This window comes from Gossypium hirsutum, chromosome D04, assembly GCF_007990345.1.
Source record: "Gossypium hirsutum isolate 1008001.06 chromosome D04, Gossypium_hirsutum_v2.1, whole genome shotgun sequence".
In the NCBI taxonomy this organism is placed as follows: Eukaryota; Viridiplantae; Streptophyta; class Magnoliopsida; order Malvales; family Malvaceae; genus Gossypium; species Gossypium hirsutum.
The window spans coordinates 43,675,005-43,692,292 of NC_053440.1; the positions used below are offsets into that span (position 1 = coordinate 43,675,005).

Below are 17,288 nucleotides of genomic sequence, written 5' to 3' on the forward strand. Positions count from 1 at the left end.
AAAGTTAAGTGGTTTTAGAAACTGAGTATCAGGACCTTATTTTTATAAATCGAGCCCATAAATATTTAGTATAGATATTTATGGAGTGGTTATATAGGTTTATTAAAATTTGGTTAAGTAATTTTAACATTTAAATAGTTTATTAAGTAAAGAGGACAAAATTGAAAACGATGCAAAAGTAGATTTCTATTAAATAAAGGGGTCAATTAGTTATGGAATATTATACTAATGGACTAAAATGGTAAATGTGCCAATTTATTTCATAGTGGACAGTTGGATGATTAAATGCATGAAATTTGATTAATTTTAAAACGGCAAAATTGTAAATTAAAAATAAATGGAAATTAAAACAAACAAAAGGCCAAAAAATTGCTATCATCTTCTGTTTTTCTCAAAAACAAACCGAAACCCCATTAGAGAGGTTGGAAGCTTTCGGCCAAACTTAAATTCCATGCATGGTATGGTATTTTGTCTCATTTTTAGTAATTTTTATGTTTTTGTTATCGTTTTAGCTTAATCTAGCTAATCCAGGGATCAATTTGTAAAACTATTAAAAATATAAGGACTTCCCATGAATGAGTTTGATGTGTTTGTGAATATAGTTGATGAATTATTAAATTTAGCATCTAGATATAAGTATTTTGTTAAGTGATTTTAGTGATTTTGAATGTTAACGATTAAATTGTTTAAATAGTAAAATTCAGGGGAAATAGTGTGAATTGGTGAAAGATATGGGCTGTTACAAGACTAGATGAAATTTGGCTAGCATATATTTTAATTAAAAGTGGTTAAATTACAAGTATTGGATCTAGGGATTAAATTGCATGAAAGGTAAAATTTTGGGGGTTATTTTTTAGATTTACCATTAAAAAGGGTTAAAGGTTGTATTAATTATATTAAGTTTTTTGAATGGTTTAATTGAATGAAAAAAATTATTATTTAGATTAAGAAATGGACCGAATGGACCTAAATCGAGGAAAAGTTAAACGATCGGATTAATCGACGGCTTTGTTTTTACAACTGTAATTGTTGATGTAAATTCGTAGTCCTTAATCTCAAATTTTATTTATTTACTTAAATTAAATTGATTATTATTTTGATGTTTAATTACAACTATATAAATATAATTGTCTAGAAGTTAAATGAGAGTTATAAATATAGCTATGGAATAGATTAAATGATTAATTATAATCATTGATGCAATGGTTGAATTATGAAATGAAGAATTGTGGAATTATATATATATGATAATTCTATATGAAATAGACCATGGAAGTATAATGGAAAGTGAACTGGGGTAATTGAATGATTGAGAAAATAGTTTTAAATGGTTGGTTATGGATAAATAATTTTTATGTGCATTTATGAGTTGTATATTGAACCGAATAAGTTGATGATGAGCAATATTGGTAAACTTAAGAAGTTTAGTTATGATATGATGGAATTGAGATTCTCTGGTCTTGTGTTGGAAGTGTAGGACGTATACACACATTTAATATTGTCAGTTTATCCGACTAGTGTTGGACACAAATCTTTATCGGTTAATCCGACTAGTGTTGGGCACATATTTAATATCGTCGGTTTATCCGATTAGTGTTGGGCATAAATCTTTATTAGTTAATCCGGCTAGTACTAGGCGCACATTTAATATCGTCGGTTTATCTGACTAGTGCTGGGCGCAAATCTTTGTCGGTTAATTCGACTAGTGCTGGGTACACATTTAGTATCGTCGATTGATCTGACAAGCGCTAGATGCAAAACTTGGTTACGATTTAACTATTAGGCATCGAGTGCCATCCATAGATTGATCCATATTGGCAATGTATAATCAATCTATCGAAAAAGGTTGGTATATGAAAAATATCTTGGAAGATGTATGAAAGGCTCATGTTGAACTTGATAGTAAACTAAATGGAAATGTACATTACATGTTGTGGATTATAAAATTAAGGACATTAATTGTAATTTTAGTTTTTTGAGTTAGTGAACTTACTCAATATTTGATTATTCAATTGTATGCATGTTAGGTACCTACTTTTGTCTGATGACTCAGCATCTAATGACAATCTCGAACCTAACATTGGTGACGTATTTCTTTTTGTGTCTTGGCATGTACCTAGGGTGATGATGTTTTGAGTAATGGTTTTTGGTCTATAGTTCAATATAATGAAGGCTACTTTTATTGAATGTCATGCAAACTTTTGGAGAATGATTCCCTTGAAACAAATGCTTGTATATAGTTTGTGAATGAAATAAGTATGTTTTGATGAGCTTGACTCTTTTGGATGTATATAATTGTTGATGTGAATTGGTAAATGTTAGTTATAATGACAACTTGATGAAAATGATTATATTTGGCTATTTTGATAAAGGTTTGAGCATGAAAATGTGGTTGATGTCATATGTTCTGTTAACTTGATTATTTGAATGGTTAATCTTTGTTTGAGGTACCTTTGAATGGCATATTGGTTAGGTATAGGATGGATGAATTTTTGGCATGTAATTGATGATTTGAATGTGATTTTGAACTTAGGAATGAATCTAGATATGGTATGAATTGTTACTCAAGGAATGGTGTATGAAATGGCTTGAATTAGGGGTTATATATGCTGCACACGACTTGAGACACGGGCTGTCTCACGGCCGTGTGACACACGGTCCACTTACACGATCGTGTGTCTTATTGTCTTTAGGTGCAGGTTTCACACGGCTTGCGACACGGCCGTGTGACCTTAATTCGAATATCTACACTGATGGACACACGGGCTGGGACACAGCCATGTGTCTGTACTTCAAATGTCGACACAGTCTAGACTGTGACATACGGGCGTGTGTCTCCTGTTTTCAAATTTTCAGCTTTTTTTTAATTTTTCTATTTTATTTCGAATTGACCCCAGAATGTTCCTAAACTATTTTTAGAGTATCGTAAACTCGGTTTAACCGTAAGTGTATGTTTGTTATGATTGGAATGTAATTTGATTATTTGTATTTATGGTTGAATATTTATGAGATAGTAATGTTAAATGTTTAAATTGTTATTGTAATACTCCGTGACCCAACTCTGACGACGAAGACAAGTTATGAGTGTTACATTATTAAAATTTATTCTTACCATCTGCAATTGGTTGACGGAGATGTGCTTGTTATCAAGACGTATTAGAGACCCGGCCATTGCTAAATATATAATTGAACACGAACAAATTTTTAATAAAAATTATTTCTTAAAAATACTAGTAAAAAAATGATAAAAGTATAATTTAGATAAAAATAGAATTTAGGAAAAAATTTAAGAGACTATTTAAGAGATTTTTGAGAGTTGATTGAGAAATTTGAGAGAATTAGCAGAGAATTGTGAGAAATGTGTGTGAGAAATGTGTTGGGGGTTATTCTTTCTTCTTCTTTTTTTTACTGTTGGGGGGCCAACAGCTATTTGAAACAGCTGTTGGAACACAGGAAAAAGCATGCTTACGTGGAAGCGCTTTAGTAAAGCGCGCTGATGTGGACGTTATTTACAGGTCAAAGGGGAAAAAAGTGCTGAGCTGGATGCGCTTTTCTGATTTCTCCTTGAAAATGATTCCAGCTCAGCGCGTTTTACAAAAAAAGATCATTCCAGTAAATATCAAGCAAAATGACCCATTTCCGTGATTTTTTTTAAATGGACCTTTTTTGGTAAATTAGACCAATGGCCATTACTTGCAAACTTTTTGTTCATATATTGAGATTCTTCTTCCTTTTATTTAATAGAATCCAACTGGCATTTCTTTAAAATATAAAAAGAGGGCACAAAATATTTACTTTTTCTAGATTGTGGAAGTTTTACTTTAATGAATATCATTAGAGTTTCTTTAATTTTACTTCAACCAAAATTAATTAATTTCTTCAAAGATTTAGCTAGACCTGATTATGAGTTGAGCCACCCGTCCAGATTCAAAAATCTGGTCAAAAAGTGAGAGGATTTTGACAAAAATATAGGATCGAAAAATGGACTTGGACAAAAAATAAGGCCTGTTTTATAAATGGATCGGGTCTTCAATAGGATTTTTTGGCGTAAGCCCAGCCCGAATCAGCCTAAACTTTTTTGTTGTTGTTTTGTTGTTATTGTTTGGATAATATTGTTTTATTGTTAATTTTGCTACTATTTTAGAGGCATTTGCTTGCTAAACTGTAACTTTCTTTATGTTATTTAAGTATACAAACTTTTTTTTAAATGTATTTCTAATTTGTTGGGAAATATTTATTTTAATATTTTTAGTGTATTTGATGTACTATATTTTTTAAATTTATTTTTATATAAAAATAATCTAAAAGAATTTAATACGGGCGGTTGGGTCGGGCTTGGGTTTAGCATTTTTAATCTAAATTGGGTTTGGGTAAAATTTTAGATCCATTTTTTGGGTTGGGCCTAGAAAACGGGCCTTAAATTTTACATTAGCTCGACCTAAATCTGACCCGACCCGACACATGACCAGGTCTAGATTTAACCCTTGAAATTCTTCAAATAAGGACTTAATTGGCAAAAAATACAAATGATATGACCTTAAAATGAAAAATTACAAAAACTTGAAAATAAGGGTCAGAAAACCCTTTTCTAGCTAGGGTTTCCATTCCTATCTATTTGTACCAATCCCAGCTGCATACAACCCCTTCCCAAAATTTTTCAACAATCCTCTCATAAAAAATACCATCCTTATCCTCCTCAACTTTCTTTAAACTTCTAAACATCATATTTTCAATTATTCTTACTAATTTCAAAAATTATATAGTTAATATTACAAAAAGTCCACCATCAAAATCACATCTTTTCTATTCTCCATTCACTAGTTGAAAAAAGTCTTCACAGTGATACATAGTAGTGGAGTCAGAAATTTTTTTTAGGGGCGGAAATAAATTGTACATTTTTACGATAGTAAAAATGTAATTTAGTCATTTTAATAGTCTATATTTTTTATGATTTTTAAAGGATTAAATCAAATTTTTATTATTTTTAGGAGGCTAAAGTACAATTTTACCATTATTAATTTAAAATTTTATAAATTATAAATGACTTAAATGAAAAATTTTCTATTTTAGAAGGGTTGAAGCCGTATCCGCCACTGGTGACACAAAGATTTGTCATTTTATACCATCAAATTATATAAACTATCAATCATAAGTTAGTGACAGTTAGCGATAGAATTAACATTTTAAACTTAATCATTCACTATCACAAGTTTATTAACCAACTTGTGACAAATATTTAATGAAAATTATATTCCATCCCAATTATGGTCATAGAGTTTCGGAATTATTTTTGAAAAAGTTACCGTTTGTTAACTATACAGACATGACATACATATGGATTGTCATATGATAACATGTCAGCATTTAATTGATTTTTTAAATTTTAAAAAATATGTTTTTACTCATTTTTAAATAATTTTAATGATTTTAAAATTTTAAAAATAAATAAATGTTAATGTGTCATTCATGTGCCAATCCACATGTATGTCAAGTCTACAAAGTTGAAAAATGTTAATTTTTCCATCTATTTTGGGATGATTTGATAAAAAAAAAAGTTTAAGAGCTAAGAGTTAAGAAAAATTAAATGGAAGACTAAAATGAATTTTTTTGTTAAATTGGAAGGTCAAATAAGTCATTATGCCAAATTAAAAATATAAATAATGTTAGTATTAGGTGAGAGATGTGTGATGGATTTGATTAATTAAATTTTTTTATAAAAATTATAAATTAATATAAATTATTGTGACAAATTGAAATTATCAATAGTGATCAATATTTATGTTATAAATATTGGATTATAAATCAATTTTTTAATAATCAATCTAAAAAATATAAGCATAATGTTAAATTTAGTTTATTAGTGTTGGGTGGTGGAAGGAATGGTGCGGTGGTTGGAAGCTACGAATTAAGGAAGAAAAAAAAAGGAAGAATGATGGACGTAGGGGATGGCATGAAGGGGAAGAAGATGATGAACGGTAATGGAGGTAAAAAAAAAATAAAGTAAAAAGTGATGATGTGGTGTGCATAATCAACCGTTTGATGAGAATTCTCTAATAACAATGACCAAATTGTAAAAAACTTTTTATGTGACCAAATTAAAAACATGTTAATATAATTTTTTTTCAAAATTTTAATCAATAGTTTTCAACTTACACCAAGAAAATAACATTTAATTGGAGCCATGAAATGGGGCGGGGATTACTTCACTTAGGCATCGGGTTTGCAGCCCAATGGTGCAATACGCATTTGGGGTAGGCCTGGGTGATGGCCTGATGGATTCGGTGAGTGTGCGTACGTCCACAAATAAAATGAGTAAAATTTGGATCATATGACTACGTTTCCTTTTAAGCAAAACGACCCATCCCACCCCCCTCCCCCCCACCCCCACCCCCTCTCTCTCTCTATCTACATTCCTTCTCCAGCTCTCTCGTCCATCTCCAGTTACGTTTGGTGCTAAAAACCAGTGAATCATTGAAACGTGTTCCAGCCTTCCACCTTCTACATTCGTTTTCAACTCTCCATTAAATGAAAAAATCCAAAAGGAAAAACAAATTATTCTAAAGGCTCCTTCATTTCTCCCCCTCTAGAAAGAACAAGAAAACCAAGAAATAAAAAAGCCATGAAACAGTTGCACAAGCAATCTAGCATGAACCATAGGCCGGATGAGGAGACCCCATCAACACAAACGCCTCCTTATTCACCCAAATCCTTAAAACACCCCAAATCTATCCCTAGATCCATTAACTATCTCTTCAAAGAACAACGCCTTCTTTTTATCCTCATCGGCATTTTGATTGGTTCCACCTTTTTCATCCTACAACCCAGTTTGTCTCGTTTGGGTCCCACCGATGCCCATTCCCCCATACGCAGATCTTTCTCCAAGGACAACACCGTCTCCTCCGGCGTCTCCGTTGTTTCCGATAACCAAGACTCCTTGGCTTCCTTTTCATCCGGTACGAACAGGCCCGTTTATGGAAAGGTGGGGCGGGTACCTGTTGGGATCGGACGGCGGAGAATGAGGGTCGTGGTCACGGGAGGGGCTGGGTTCGTTGGGAGTCATCTTGTTGATAAGCTAATTGCTAGAGGCGATGAGGTGATTGTTCTTGATAATTTCTTCACGGGGAGGAAAGACAATTTGGTTCATCTTTTCGGGAATCTCATGTTCGAACTCATTCGACACGACGTGGTTGAGCCAATTCTCTTAGAAGTGGATCAGATCTATCATTTAGCTTGCCCTGCGTCTCCCGTTCATTATAAATACAATCCTGTCAAGACTATCATATCCTTTGCCATTGTTTATGCCAATTTCGGTTTACCATATTTATTTTTCTGGATTTTAATGTTGTTTCTGTCATGTTTATGTCAATTTGAGATCCTTTGACTTAGTGAATTACAAGACAAATGTGATGGGTACGCTTAATATGTTGGGGCTTGCAAAGAGAGTTGGGGCTAGGTTTTTGCTGACAAGCACGAGTGAGGTTTATGGCGATCCGCTTCAGCATCCACAGAAAGAGACCTATTGGGGAAATGTCAATCCAATTGGTAAAGTAGCTAGTGCTACAACAATTATTTGTTTTGGTTGCTTGTTTTCCTATTCATGTCGTCTATTGTTATCGTTTGGCTTAATCTGGTTAGGCGAGAGGAGTTGCTATGATGAAGGGAAAAGGACAGCTGAAACCTTAGCTATGGATTATCATCGAGGTGCCGGTGTCGAGGTATGGTTTTCTTGATTTGCTTGTAGGTTGAATTCTGTTGGCACGTTTGATTTATGTACAATACATATAACAGGGTATCGAGCACCTCTCTAGAAATGATCATCTTCTAATATTTATAGCTATCATGTTCTAATATCTTTTACCACATCCTGGAATCTTTGTAAGTACTGTTTAGCATACATTTATTCTCAAGCATTATGTAGAGATTACTTGGGAGTAAGTATTATAACCTTTGATGCTTAATGTGGGTGAGAATTATGATAGGTTAGTCGGTTTATAGATCCAAGTAGTGGCTTATTTGTGCTTCTGCTTCCGTAACCAGTCAACAATAGAAGAGGTTGGAGCTGATTTTACACTTTTATTTTAGTAATATGCTAAAAGAAACTATTACTAAACCGAGGTTGAGAACTGCTGTGTAAATGTGCTTTTAAAAAGTTTGAAGAAGATAAAATGTTCATTTTAGACAATATTATATATGGAATATCTAAACTTACTTTATAATAAAAGTATTAAACAATAATTTATTAAGTAATTAATATTATAATATATGAAATATATGGAATGCATAAACTCAAATTTATTAACATTTTCATATATGAAATATGAATACTTAAATTATAATAAAAATTATAACTGACTCAAAGGTAAAGTATCCTTATTTTCACATGTCTATTATTATTATTACAACTACTACTAGTACTACTGTACCATGTTATTACTATTTTGAAATTAACAAATATTCAACTTAGAATATAATACAAATATAATAAAATAATTTGCGGTAACTCATTGTTAATACAATGATATATGTAATATAAGTTTTAAATGCTTTTTAAGTAATTGATATAAATTGTTTGTAAAAATTAATTTGAATATATAAATCATATTTATATTTTACCATTAATATAAATGAGGGTCAAATTTATAATTTGGCACCCAAACTGACTTTTGAAAAGCTTTTGTTTGGCTTGAAAAACTATTTGTTTGCAATTACTTTTGGCTTAAAAAGTTGGTTTCACTTAAAAAGCACTTTTGAAACATACTGATAAACTAGCCCTATATAGTTTACAGATTCTTTTTTAGTAGTGTGCTAAGCGAATGTGTCAATGCGTTCAGAATGTATATAAGAGAACATACAACAGTAGTGAATCATCAATATTCTGAAGGTCTTATTTTGGTCAATTAATTGGAGCATTGAAGTGATCATCCTCATCCTTGGTCAAAACCCAAAAGATAAACTTTTATTGATAATGACTTGAACCTACATCTTGTACAATTTAATGCCTTGTGGTTCCTGTGTACTGTACAAGTGTTAGGTGCGGTGGTAAAGTACATTGCACTCCCAACAAGAGAACGCGAGTTCAAACCTTGGAGACAACATTGTTGGGAGAGACAGCCACGAATCCCTAACATTAACCATAAAACGGACATGAAGAATACAAAAAATTAATAGTGTTTGTGAAAGGGAGATAAAAGAAGGTCATATGCCATGTGAAAGATCCCTTGCATGTGATGATCAAATGATGATACTTGCGTTTGCAGGTGCGGATTGCTCGTATTTTCAATACCTATGGGCCTCGCATGTGCTTGGATGACGGGCGTGTTGTTAGCAATTTTGTTGCTCAGGTTTATTCGTCCTTCTAATTGTGTCATTTGTTTACTATAATAGTTGAGAGTCGGATTATATGTACATATTCTATTAACTATCTTTGTTCTGCAGGCCATTCGGAAGCTACCAATGACTGTTTATGGTGATGGCAAACAAACTCGCAGCTTCCAATATGTTTCCGATTTGGTATGGCCATTTATTAACTTGTGTACATTTCCTTATGCTGCCTTTTTTTTGCTTGACATGCAAATGGGGAATGATTTAAGCATTTATTTTGGTGTTTGGATTGTGAAAGCTGGGGAGAAGCATTAAGTTGAAAGAATTTCTGTTATTTTTCTCATTTGGATTAGAGCTTGGAAGAAAAACTAGTTGTTCTATACCATTAACTTGAACTGTTAAAAATCAGAGAATCAGGAAGTCAAGAACATGTGAATTCATAAAATGGAAGATGATTTCATACTGAAACTCATGAATGACAGGTGGATGGACTTGTTGCTTTAATGGATGGTGAGCACATAGGGCCTTTTAATCTGGGCAACCCAGGAGAGTTCACCATGCTTGAATTGTCGGAGGTTGTCAAAGAAACGATTGATCCAAGTGCAACGATAGAATTTAGACCAAATACTGCAGATGATCCACACATGAGGAAACCAGATATCAGCAAAGCAAAAGAGCTGCTGAACTGGGAGCCTAAAATCTCCTTAAGAGAGGGGTTGCCTCTTATGGTGGGTGATTTCCGGCAACGCATTTTGAACGAAGATGAAGGAAAAGGAGCTTAAAGAGAGAAGAATAACCAAAACAAGTATGTACAGTGTGAAGAGCATCTGTAATTTGCCAATTCATTTATTTTTATTATTATCATCTATGGGAAGATGTGTTATTCCTTCCTCTTTTATTATTTTATTTTTTATTAGTTCAAAGCGTTAACATCTACATTGTGCAGTTGTTCGCACGAAGTCAAGTTTTGTATTGATTGCTTTTTGAAGGCCTTTGGTGGCCTGGCTGAAGTATATGTTCATCTTCTTGTTTTTGGTCCTGCTGCTTAGCTATAACCCTATTGAAGGCGTTAATAATGCCTTTGAAAGGCTGCACTTAGGCTTTGTTTGTAAGTTCAAGCAATAAAATAAAAAGAAAAAAATAATTTTGTAATTTCATTTTGAGCTTTCGTGGCTTTTCAGTACACTAATCATCGTAATTTATTTGTGCTTATAAATTGTGTACAATCATACTGATTGGATTTGTAATGGATTTACCTGAGAGTAAAATGGTTTACTTGATTTTTAGGGGTAAATTGTTTTATGGAAAAAAATTACTTTTTATTTGAAACAAACAAACCCTTAAAAGTTGGTGTGCCCAACCCATTTCATCTGCTGCTCAGTTTTATTCAAGAGTTCTTCTCATTTTCCATCATTTTCACAGATGTCCAACCCAAAGACAACAGCAGGCCTTTATTGTATTGCCCCCACCCATATGCCCTTTTTTTTATTCTTGAATAAAGACTGATAGAAGAACTGCAGTTGGGGCCATGCTTTTCTTGGACATCTATCATTTATTCTTTAAATGAGAAGAATCATGTAAATTTGCTAAAGCATTTTTTTAGAGATGAGCTGATGTCAATCATGACTTCCTTTCAATGGAAGTCTTTTGTCATTACACTTGAAGCTCCAGTGATGACAAGTAATAAAACATCTAATTTAAATCTAAAATTTATGAAGAGAAAAGAATGGCAGGTTGGTGGCAAAAGCATAGCATAATCAATAAGGAAAGGGACCCTATATTATTTTCCAATAACAAAAGCCCTAGTGATGGAAGAATGAGAAAAATCTGTTGGCAAATATATGAAGAGCTCTTGAATTGGTCCAAAATTAAAAGGGGTTGGGAATATAAAAAAGAGTCAAAAGAAAAGAAAAGAAAAGCCATTTCCAAGCATCTGATTCCAGTTGATATTGTGAATGGGAATTTGAAGATGAGCATATGTTCCATAAGAATCTGAATATAATCATGAATGTTAAAATGTTTTTGATAATAATTGTGTGAAATGCAGGAACACCACTGGGCCTGCTCCTGTTTGTGTTTAGTGCAATAAGGGAAGTGGGGGGGCAGGGGGGCTTGGTTTTAAATGGACCACAATATGTTCTTAATTCTTCCTCAACTACCTCATGCGTTATTATGGTATTAAAACTCAAATAATTTGGAATTAAACAGCAAAAAACTAGACACTAATTTAATGTAATAATCCATGATGTTTTGCTCTGTAAGTGTCCTGCCATGGTTGCTGTATGATTTTTACCGTTGCTTTGTCTCATATGACCCCTTATTTTGCTCTTTCAAAAACATTGAATTCACAGACAATGGACTGATAATGTAGGCCATCCCCTCCACCTGCACAACAAAGAAGACAAATTTTGATTTAATTTCTTTTACAGAAAAATATATTTTGATTAAACAAATCTAGTACTTGTTAATCTCCTCATTATAAATACATTAAACCATGCTCTGTAAAGAAACATAAATATAAAAAATTTCCCATTTCTACAAACACATCAAAACTACACTAATGGCCACTAAATGGTGGATAAGTTTTTGTTTTGGTCACTATTTATAATTTAGTCACTAAATTATTCAAAAGCCACTGAACTCTTCAAATGATACTATATGGTTTAATCTATTTACGATTTTACATTACCTACGCCAATCCAATCCAAAACTATTTTTCCTTTTTCTAATAACAACAATATGAAAAGTTAAAATAAGGTTAATTTTTAGTCCAAAGTTAAAAGAGTTGCATATATTAAAAGCAGTCACAAGAGAAGAAGCCAGCTCTCTACGTTTGGTGTTTTTCATTCATTAAGTTTGTAACATTACATAAAGATGAGATTCTTCAATTGTATTTGGTCCTTGTAGTGAAAGAATCTAAATTACCTAAAATTTTGATATAATTGTTTTTAAAAGATAACATTTATGGATTCCAAGATACAAATCCCAACACATGTAACCCCTTTCCTTATCTCGGATTATAGTCCTGGACTTGAGCATAAAGGCAAAACAACCCATCTCCTTTTGGAACTTGCTTTCTCTTCTTCTAAGGCCACTAGTTTATCCTCCACAGCTACACAAAAAATATGAAGAAAATGGATATTTTTTGTGCATCCCAAGCTTCAACAGCCGTATGTTTAAGCATGGATCAAGCAGCTTCCTCCTCTTGTTCCTCCGCATCCGCCGTCCAACTCGGCGGTCGAGCCATCGACCGTCACAACCCCATCATTCGAGACGCCAAAAGGTTTACCAGAACTCTACCTTCTAACCCTTGTACATCTCAGCCACCGCCGATCAATCCTTTGCCTTACCATCAGCTTAAGAAGAATGAAAAAAAGTGTTCAAGCAAGTCAAGCAATGATCATGCAAGAAAGGGTTCTTCTTCTTCTGGTGTGTCAGCTAAGTTGAATGATCATAAGAAGAAGAAGAAGGGTTCGTCTAAGAACAGTACATCGAAGCCAAGTGAAATTAAAGATGCAGAAACTGGTAGGAAAAGCTTTGCCACCAAGGCGGTTGATTTCGTCACCCCTCCTGGTTCCACTAGGTATCTATTGGGTGATAATAATAATTCTGGGTTTTTCGATGGAATACCGGATTATGATCCAGTTTGGGCATTGGTCCCTGCTGAAACAAGCAAGATTCAAGCCATAAAACAAGATCAATCCATTGTTTCAAAACCTTCTTCATCATCTCCCCCAGAGAAACCTTCTAAAGACCAGGTTTGCTCCCTTCCTCCTAACTGGTTAAAATGTAGTTTTGGTCCCTACACTATGCTCCAATTTTAGATTTAATTTAATGTTTTAGTTTAACCCTCTAATTCTATAAGATCATGTCTTAGTTTAACCCTCTAATTACAAATGTAAACACAGTAGAGGGACCAAAACTATAATTTGATCCCTCATAATTCATCCCTATCAAATACCCTGAAAAGAAAATATTGCAGTTAAATCTTGCAATCTGAAAGCTATAAAAAATTTTGGGTTTCAGGTAGTGGTTTTAAGAGTGTCATTACACTGCAAAGGCTGTGAAGGAAAATTGAGGAAACATTTATCAAGAATGGAAGGTATATATGTTTATGTAAATTGTCTGTCATCTCCATTAATTAGTTTACCTATTTTTTTTTCCACATAAAAATTTACAGACAAGTTAAGAAAGTTTCTATTTTCAGGTGTTACATCATTCAACATCGACTTCGCAGCTAAGAAGGTGACAATCGTTGGAGATGTAACGCCATTAGGGGTATTGGCTAGTGTTTCAAAGGTAAAGAGTGCACAGTTTTGGACATCCACCATGCCTGTTGCTGCTTCGTCTGCAAATATGACAAACAAGTAGAGCTTGTCTCTATTATGAACTCTGAATGGGAACAAAACTAAAGAAAAATAAACTAGAATTGGCTTGTGGAACTGTGTTTTTTTTTTAGTTATCTGTAAATGATGAAACTTTGTATTTGATGAACGAATCAGAATCTCTTTTATCTTAGAACAAAGTGAAAAAAAAAAAGTAGCCGATTTTTGTTGGGATGGTATGGTGAAAGCGAGCATGAGAGAATATAATGTTGGAACAATTTTGCTTTGGGTTTAAGAGTTCAGCTTAATTTCATCTACTTTAATGTGGGTACCCATATATGTTTGGTTGGAGGGAGTGATGACTGCTGATGGTAAGGCAAGTCCAAATATAAAGTGTTTATACGCTAGGTTATATCGAGTTTGATTGGGTAGTATTATTTATATATTTTCTATAATTAAATTCAAATAAAAATATTTTTAAAAGTATATAATTAAATTCAAAGTAAATTTGGAGATAAAACCCGAAGGTGACCCAGCCATCGATAGGTGTAGGCTCATTCAATATTCTATCTTTATTCTCTTCCCTCTTATAATAACAATTCTTTGGTGATACATAACAACAGTATTCCATGCACTATTGAATGGCAAAAAATAAAATCATTATTTTAATAATTTTTTATTCATATATAGTATAATAAATTGATTCTAAAAATGAAAGTATAACTTATTAATTTCTAATATCTATTATTAACTACTTTATATTTTATCATATTTAATAAAATTTTATAATGTTAATATTGAATATTTATTTTTAAATAATTATAATTATTATTTTGGTAATCATATTTTAATATTATTATATTATAATTATAAAACTATTTTAATAAATTAGACTACAAATTTTTAACCTAATTTATAGTAATAAATTTATATATTTAATAAATAGGGTAAACTACATCTAAGATCACTAAACTATTAGTGAGTTTACATTTTAGCCACTTAATTTCAAAAAGTTACAAAATGTTTTTTGAACTATTCAAAAATTTTTATTTAAGTCACTGAGCTATTCAAATGTTTTTATTTAAATCACTGGGTTGTAAATGTTTTTTAAAAGTCCAACTAACAAGCTCTAAGCTACAATTCAACAATCGGTATGGTGGATTAGTACCCATCGACAAGTAGAAGAACATACCTTAGATCCAAGTCGATCCGACAGTCAGTGTCGGAGATCGAAGAAGAAAGTTTTTTGAATTTTAGTTCACATATTCGTGAAATTCAAAGTTGTTCTATAAAAAAAATTGAATTGTAGAAAAGAATGAGAATGAGAGCTTTTGTTTGATGCAGGTGGTGCGAACAGAGAAGACAATACAATAGTGATTTTACCAGCATAGTGACTTAAATGAAAACTTTTGAATTGTTTAGTGATCATTTTGTAATTTTTTGAAATTGAGTGACCAAAACGTAAATTTTATAATAGTTTAATGACCTTGAGTATAATTTATCCTAATAGAACTTATTTAAGTTTTCATAAGATTAGTAATAAATAAAATATTAATTTTTATGAGAGGATAGGGGTGAGCGTTCGATCGAATTGAGTGAAAAAATTTCGAGTTAACGAGTCCTATTTTATCATTCTAACTCGATTTGAATTTTTTTCAAATCGAATTGAGTGGAATGAAATTCAAGTTGAGTCAAGTGAAATTGTTCAAGTTAAATTAAAAAAATTAAACATGTCAAATTAAAATATTGTTACAGTATAACTAATTCCATGTTAGAGCACATAAATTTAAAAAAAATTCAAAGCAAAATAAAAATAAAAATAAAAATAAAAATAAAAATAAAAATAAAAATAATAATATATTAGTATGATAAACTTGAATCATTAATTAACTTATTTAGGTCCCAAAATTATTATTTTAGACTTTCTTTATATATTCTTTAAAATTTTTATAAATATTTTGAATTTTTAAAAATTATTTTAATTTTTTTATTGTAATTTTTGTTGAGAGAGACCAATTTGCTCATTTTCAAAATTGACATGGACCAAAAGAGAATTTACACCAATTTGATAGTCGAATTATTCGAGTTACTGAAATTAAAAAATTCAACTTGACTTGAACTCGAAACTCGAATTACTTATTGGAATTGACTCAAATAACTCGAACAACTCAATTTAATTAACTCGAAATTCGAATTCTTTTTAAATTGTTTCGAATCGAATCGAATTTTAGTCACCCGTATAAAAAAGTAGAATTATATCTTCATTTTATTCCTTATGAATTATTTGATGAAACCAAACAATATAACACTATAAGTCATGTATTCCTTCCATTCACTAATTATTTCTACATTCCATTTTCATATTACACCATCCATGCTCTCTTTTAGGCATTAATTAAAAAGAAAACTGAAAGTGTGGTTAGGCGAATGCCATGACCCATTCTCCCACATTGTTTTGATACTGCAAATCCCTTTGAGCTTCCCTATAATATATATTTCAGAAAAACTAATGAATTTTAAGTGTTAGCCTGAATTTTGTTTAGGAATTCCTAAAAAGAAACAAACAGTCCCAATTGTGAAGGCCATTTCTTGGTGCACCTTTCAATATCTTTTAACACTTCTGTTTTTTGGGTCAACGTACATATCTTTTATAAAACTTTTAAAGATTGACAAACTGAAATAAAAGATAATTTTATGACTATGTTTTCTTTTTATACATTTAATCTCACTTCTACTTTTTGAATTGTGCTTTTCTTTTAATTATTATTATAAATTGATGGGCCTTACTTTTTAAAACATGTAGCAATATCTTAGTATTTTTGTACAATTCAACAAATATTACACATTTTCATTAAATGCGCAAAAAAATTATTGTAGATAAACTAACTCCACCGAAAAGATTAAAATCGAATCAGATCGATCGGTCGAATTGATTGAATTGGAAACCAATCAAGGTATTGGTCCAGATAGATGGGTTGATCGTTTGACCTGCAAATCAGTACAAATTGATTGAATTGAGGTAAAAAAACCACTTGAATTACTTTCCTCTATTTTTTTAAATTTATTACTTTTTTAATAATTTATTTGATTAAATCAGACAAACCGAAAACGAGTGACCTAACCGGTTCGACCGCTAATCTAGGTAACAATTCCATTATACGTCAGTTGTCGTCAAGCGTAAAACTGTGTGATTTTTCTTTGACATTCTCCTTGTTGACGTAGTATGAGTTTGTTATGCTTTAGTGATCTTTTAGTAGTTCCCTTGGTGGATAAAAACGAATGGTCTCTTGCGGTGGTACAAAGTAAACAGATGACTAGCCACGAATGCCCATTTGAGTGATCACTGTCAAGAATATAAAGTGGAGAACCATTTGTGAGTACCGTCTAAACCATTACTCGTGCTGCCACATATTCAAGCTGAGGTAGGTATAACATTCCTAATTAAAAAACGAGAGTAAGTTTTTTTGAATTTTAACACTTTGATACCCTTAAACCATAACTTCTTTTGTAAAAGAAAAATAGATAAACTATTATAACTACAACTTTTAGGCTTCCATGCTAATGAAGTATCTAACATTAGACCCAACTTTAACTTCTGCAAACTGTTTAATAATGGAGCCCTGGAAAAAGTACAAATTCAGG

General features: G+C 31.9%; 2 protein-coding genes across 2 annotated transcripts; both read left to right on the forward strand.

Moving 5' to 3' along the window:
- Positions 1-6,366: 6,366 nt before the first annotated feature.
- LOC121202973 (UDP-glucuronic acid decarboxylase 1) lies at positions 6,367-10,478 on the forward strand. The gene is made up of 6 exons (XM_041091206.1): positions 6,367-7,279; positions 7,395-7,542; positions 7,636-7,715; positions 9,258-9,341; positions 9,436-9,510; positions 9,804-10,478. The coding sequence occupies exons 1-6, from the start codon at positions 6,620-6,622 to the stop codon at positions 10,101-10,103; spliced, it is 1,347 nt and encodes a 448-aa protein (XP_040947140.1). The 5' UTR covers positions 6,367-6,619; the 3' UTR covers positions 10,104-10,478.
- Positions 10,479-12,098: 1,620 nt separating this feature from the next.
- On the forward strand, positions 12,099-13,941 carry LOC107899273 (protein SODIUM POTASSIUM ROOT DEFECTIVE 2). The gene is made up of 3 exons (XM_016824943.2): positions 12,099-13,079; positions 13,348-13,423; positions 13,529-13,941. Exons 1-3 carry the CDS (start codon positions 12,447-12,449, stop codon positions 13,690-13,692), a joined length of 873 nt encoding a protein of 290 aa, XP_016680432.2. The 5' UTR covers positions 12,099-12,446; the 3' UTR covers positions 13,693-13,941.
- Positions 13,942-17,288: the final 3,347 nt, after the last annotated feature.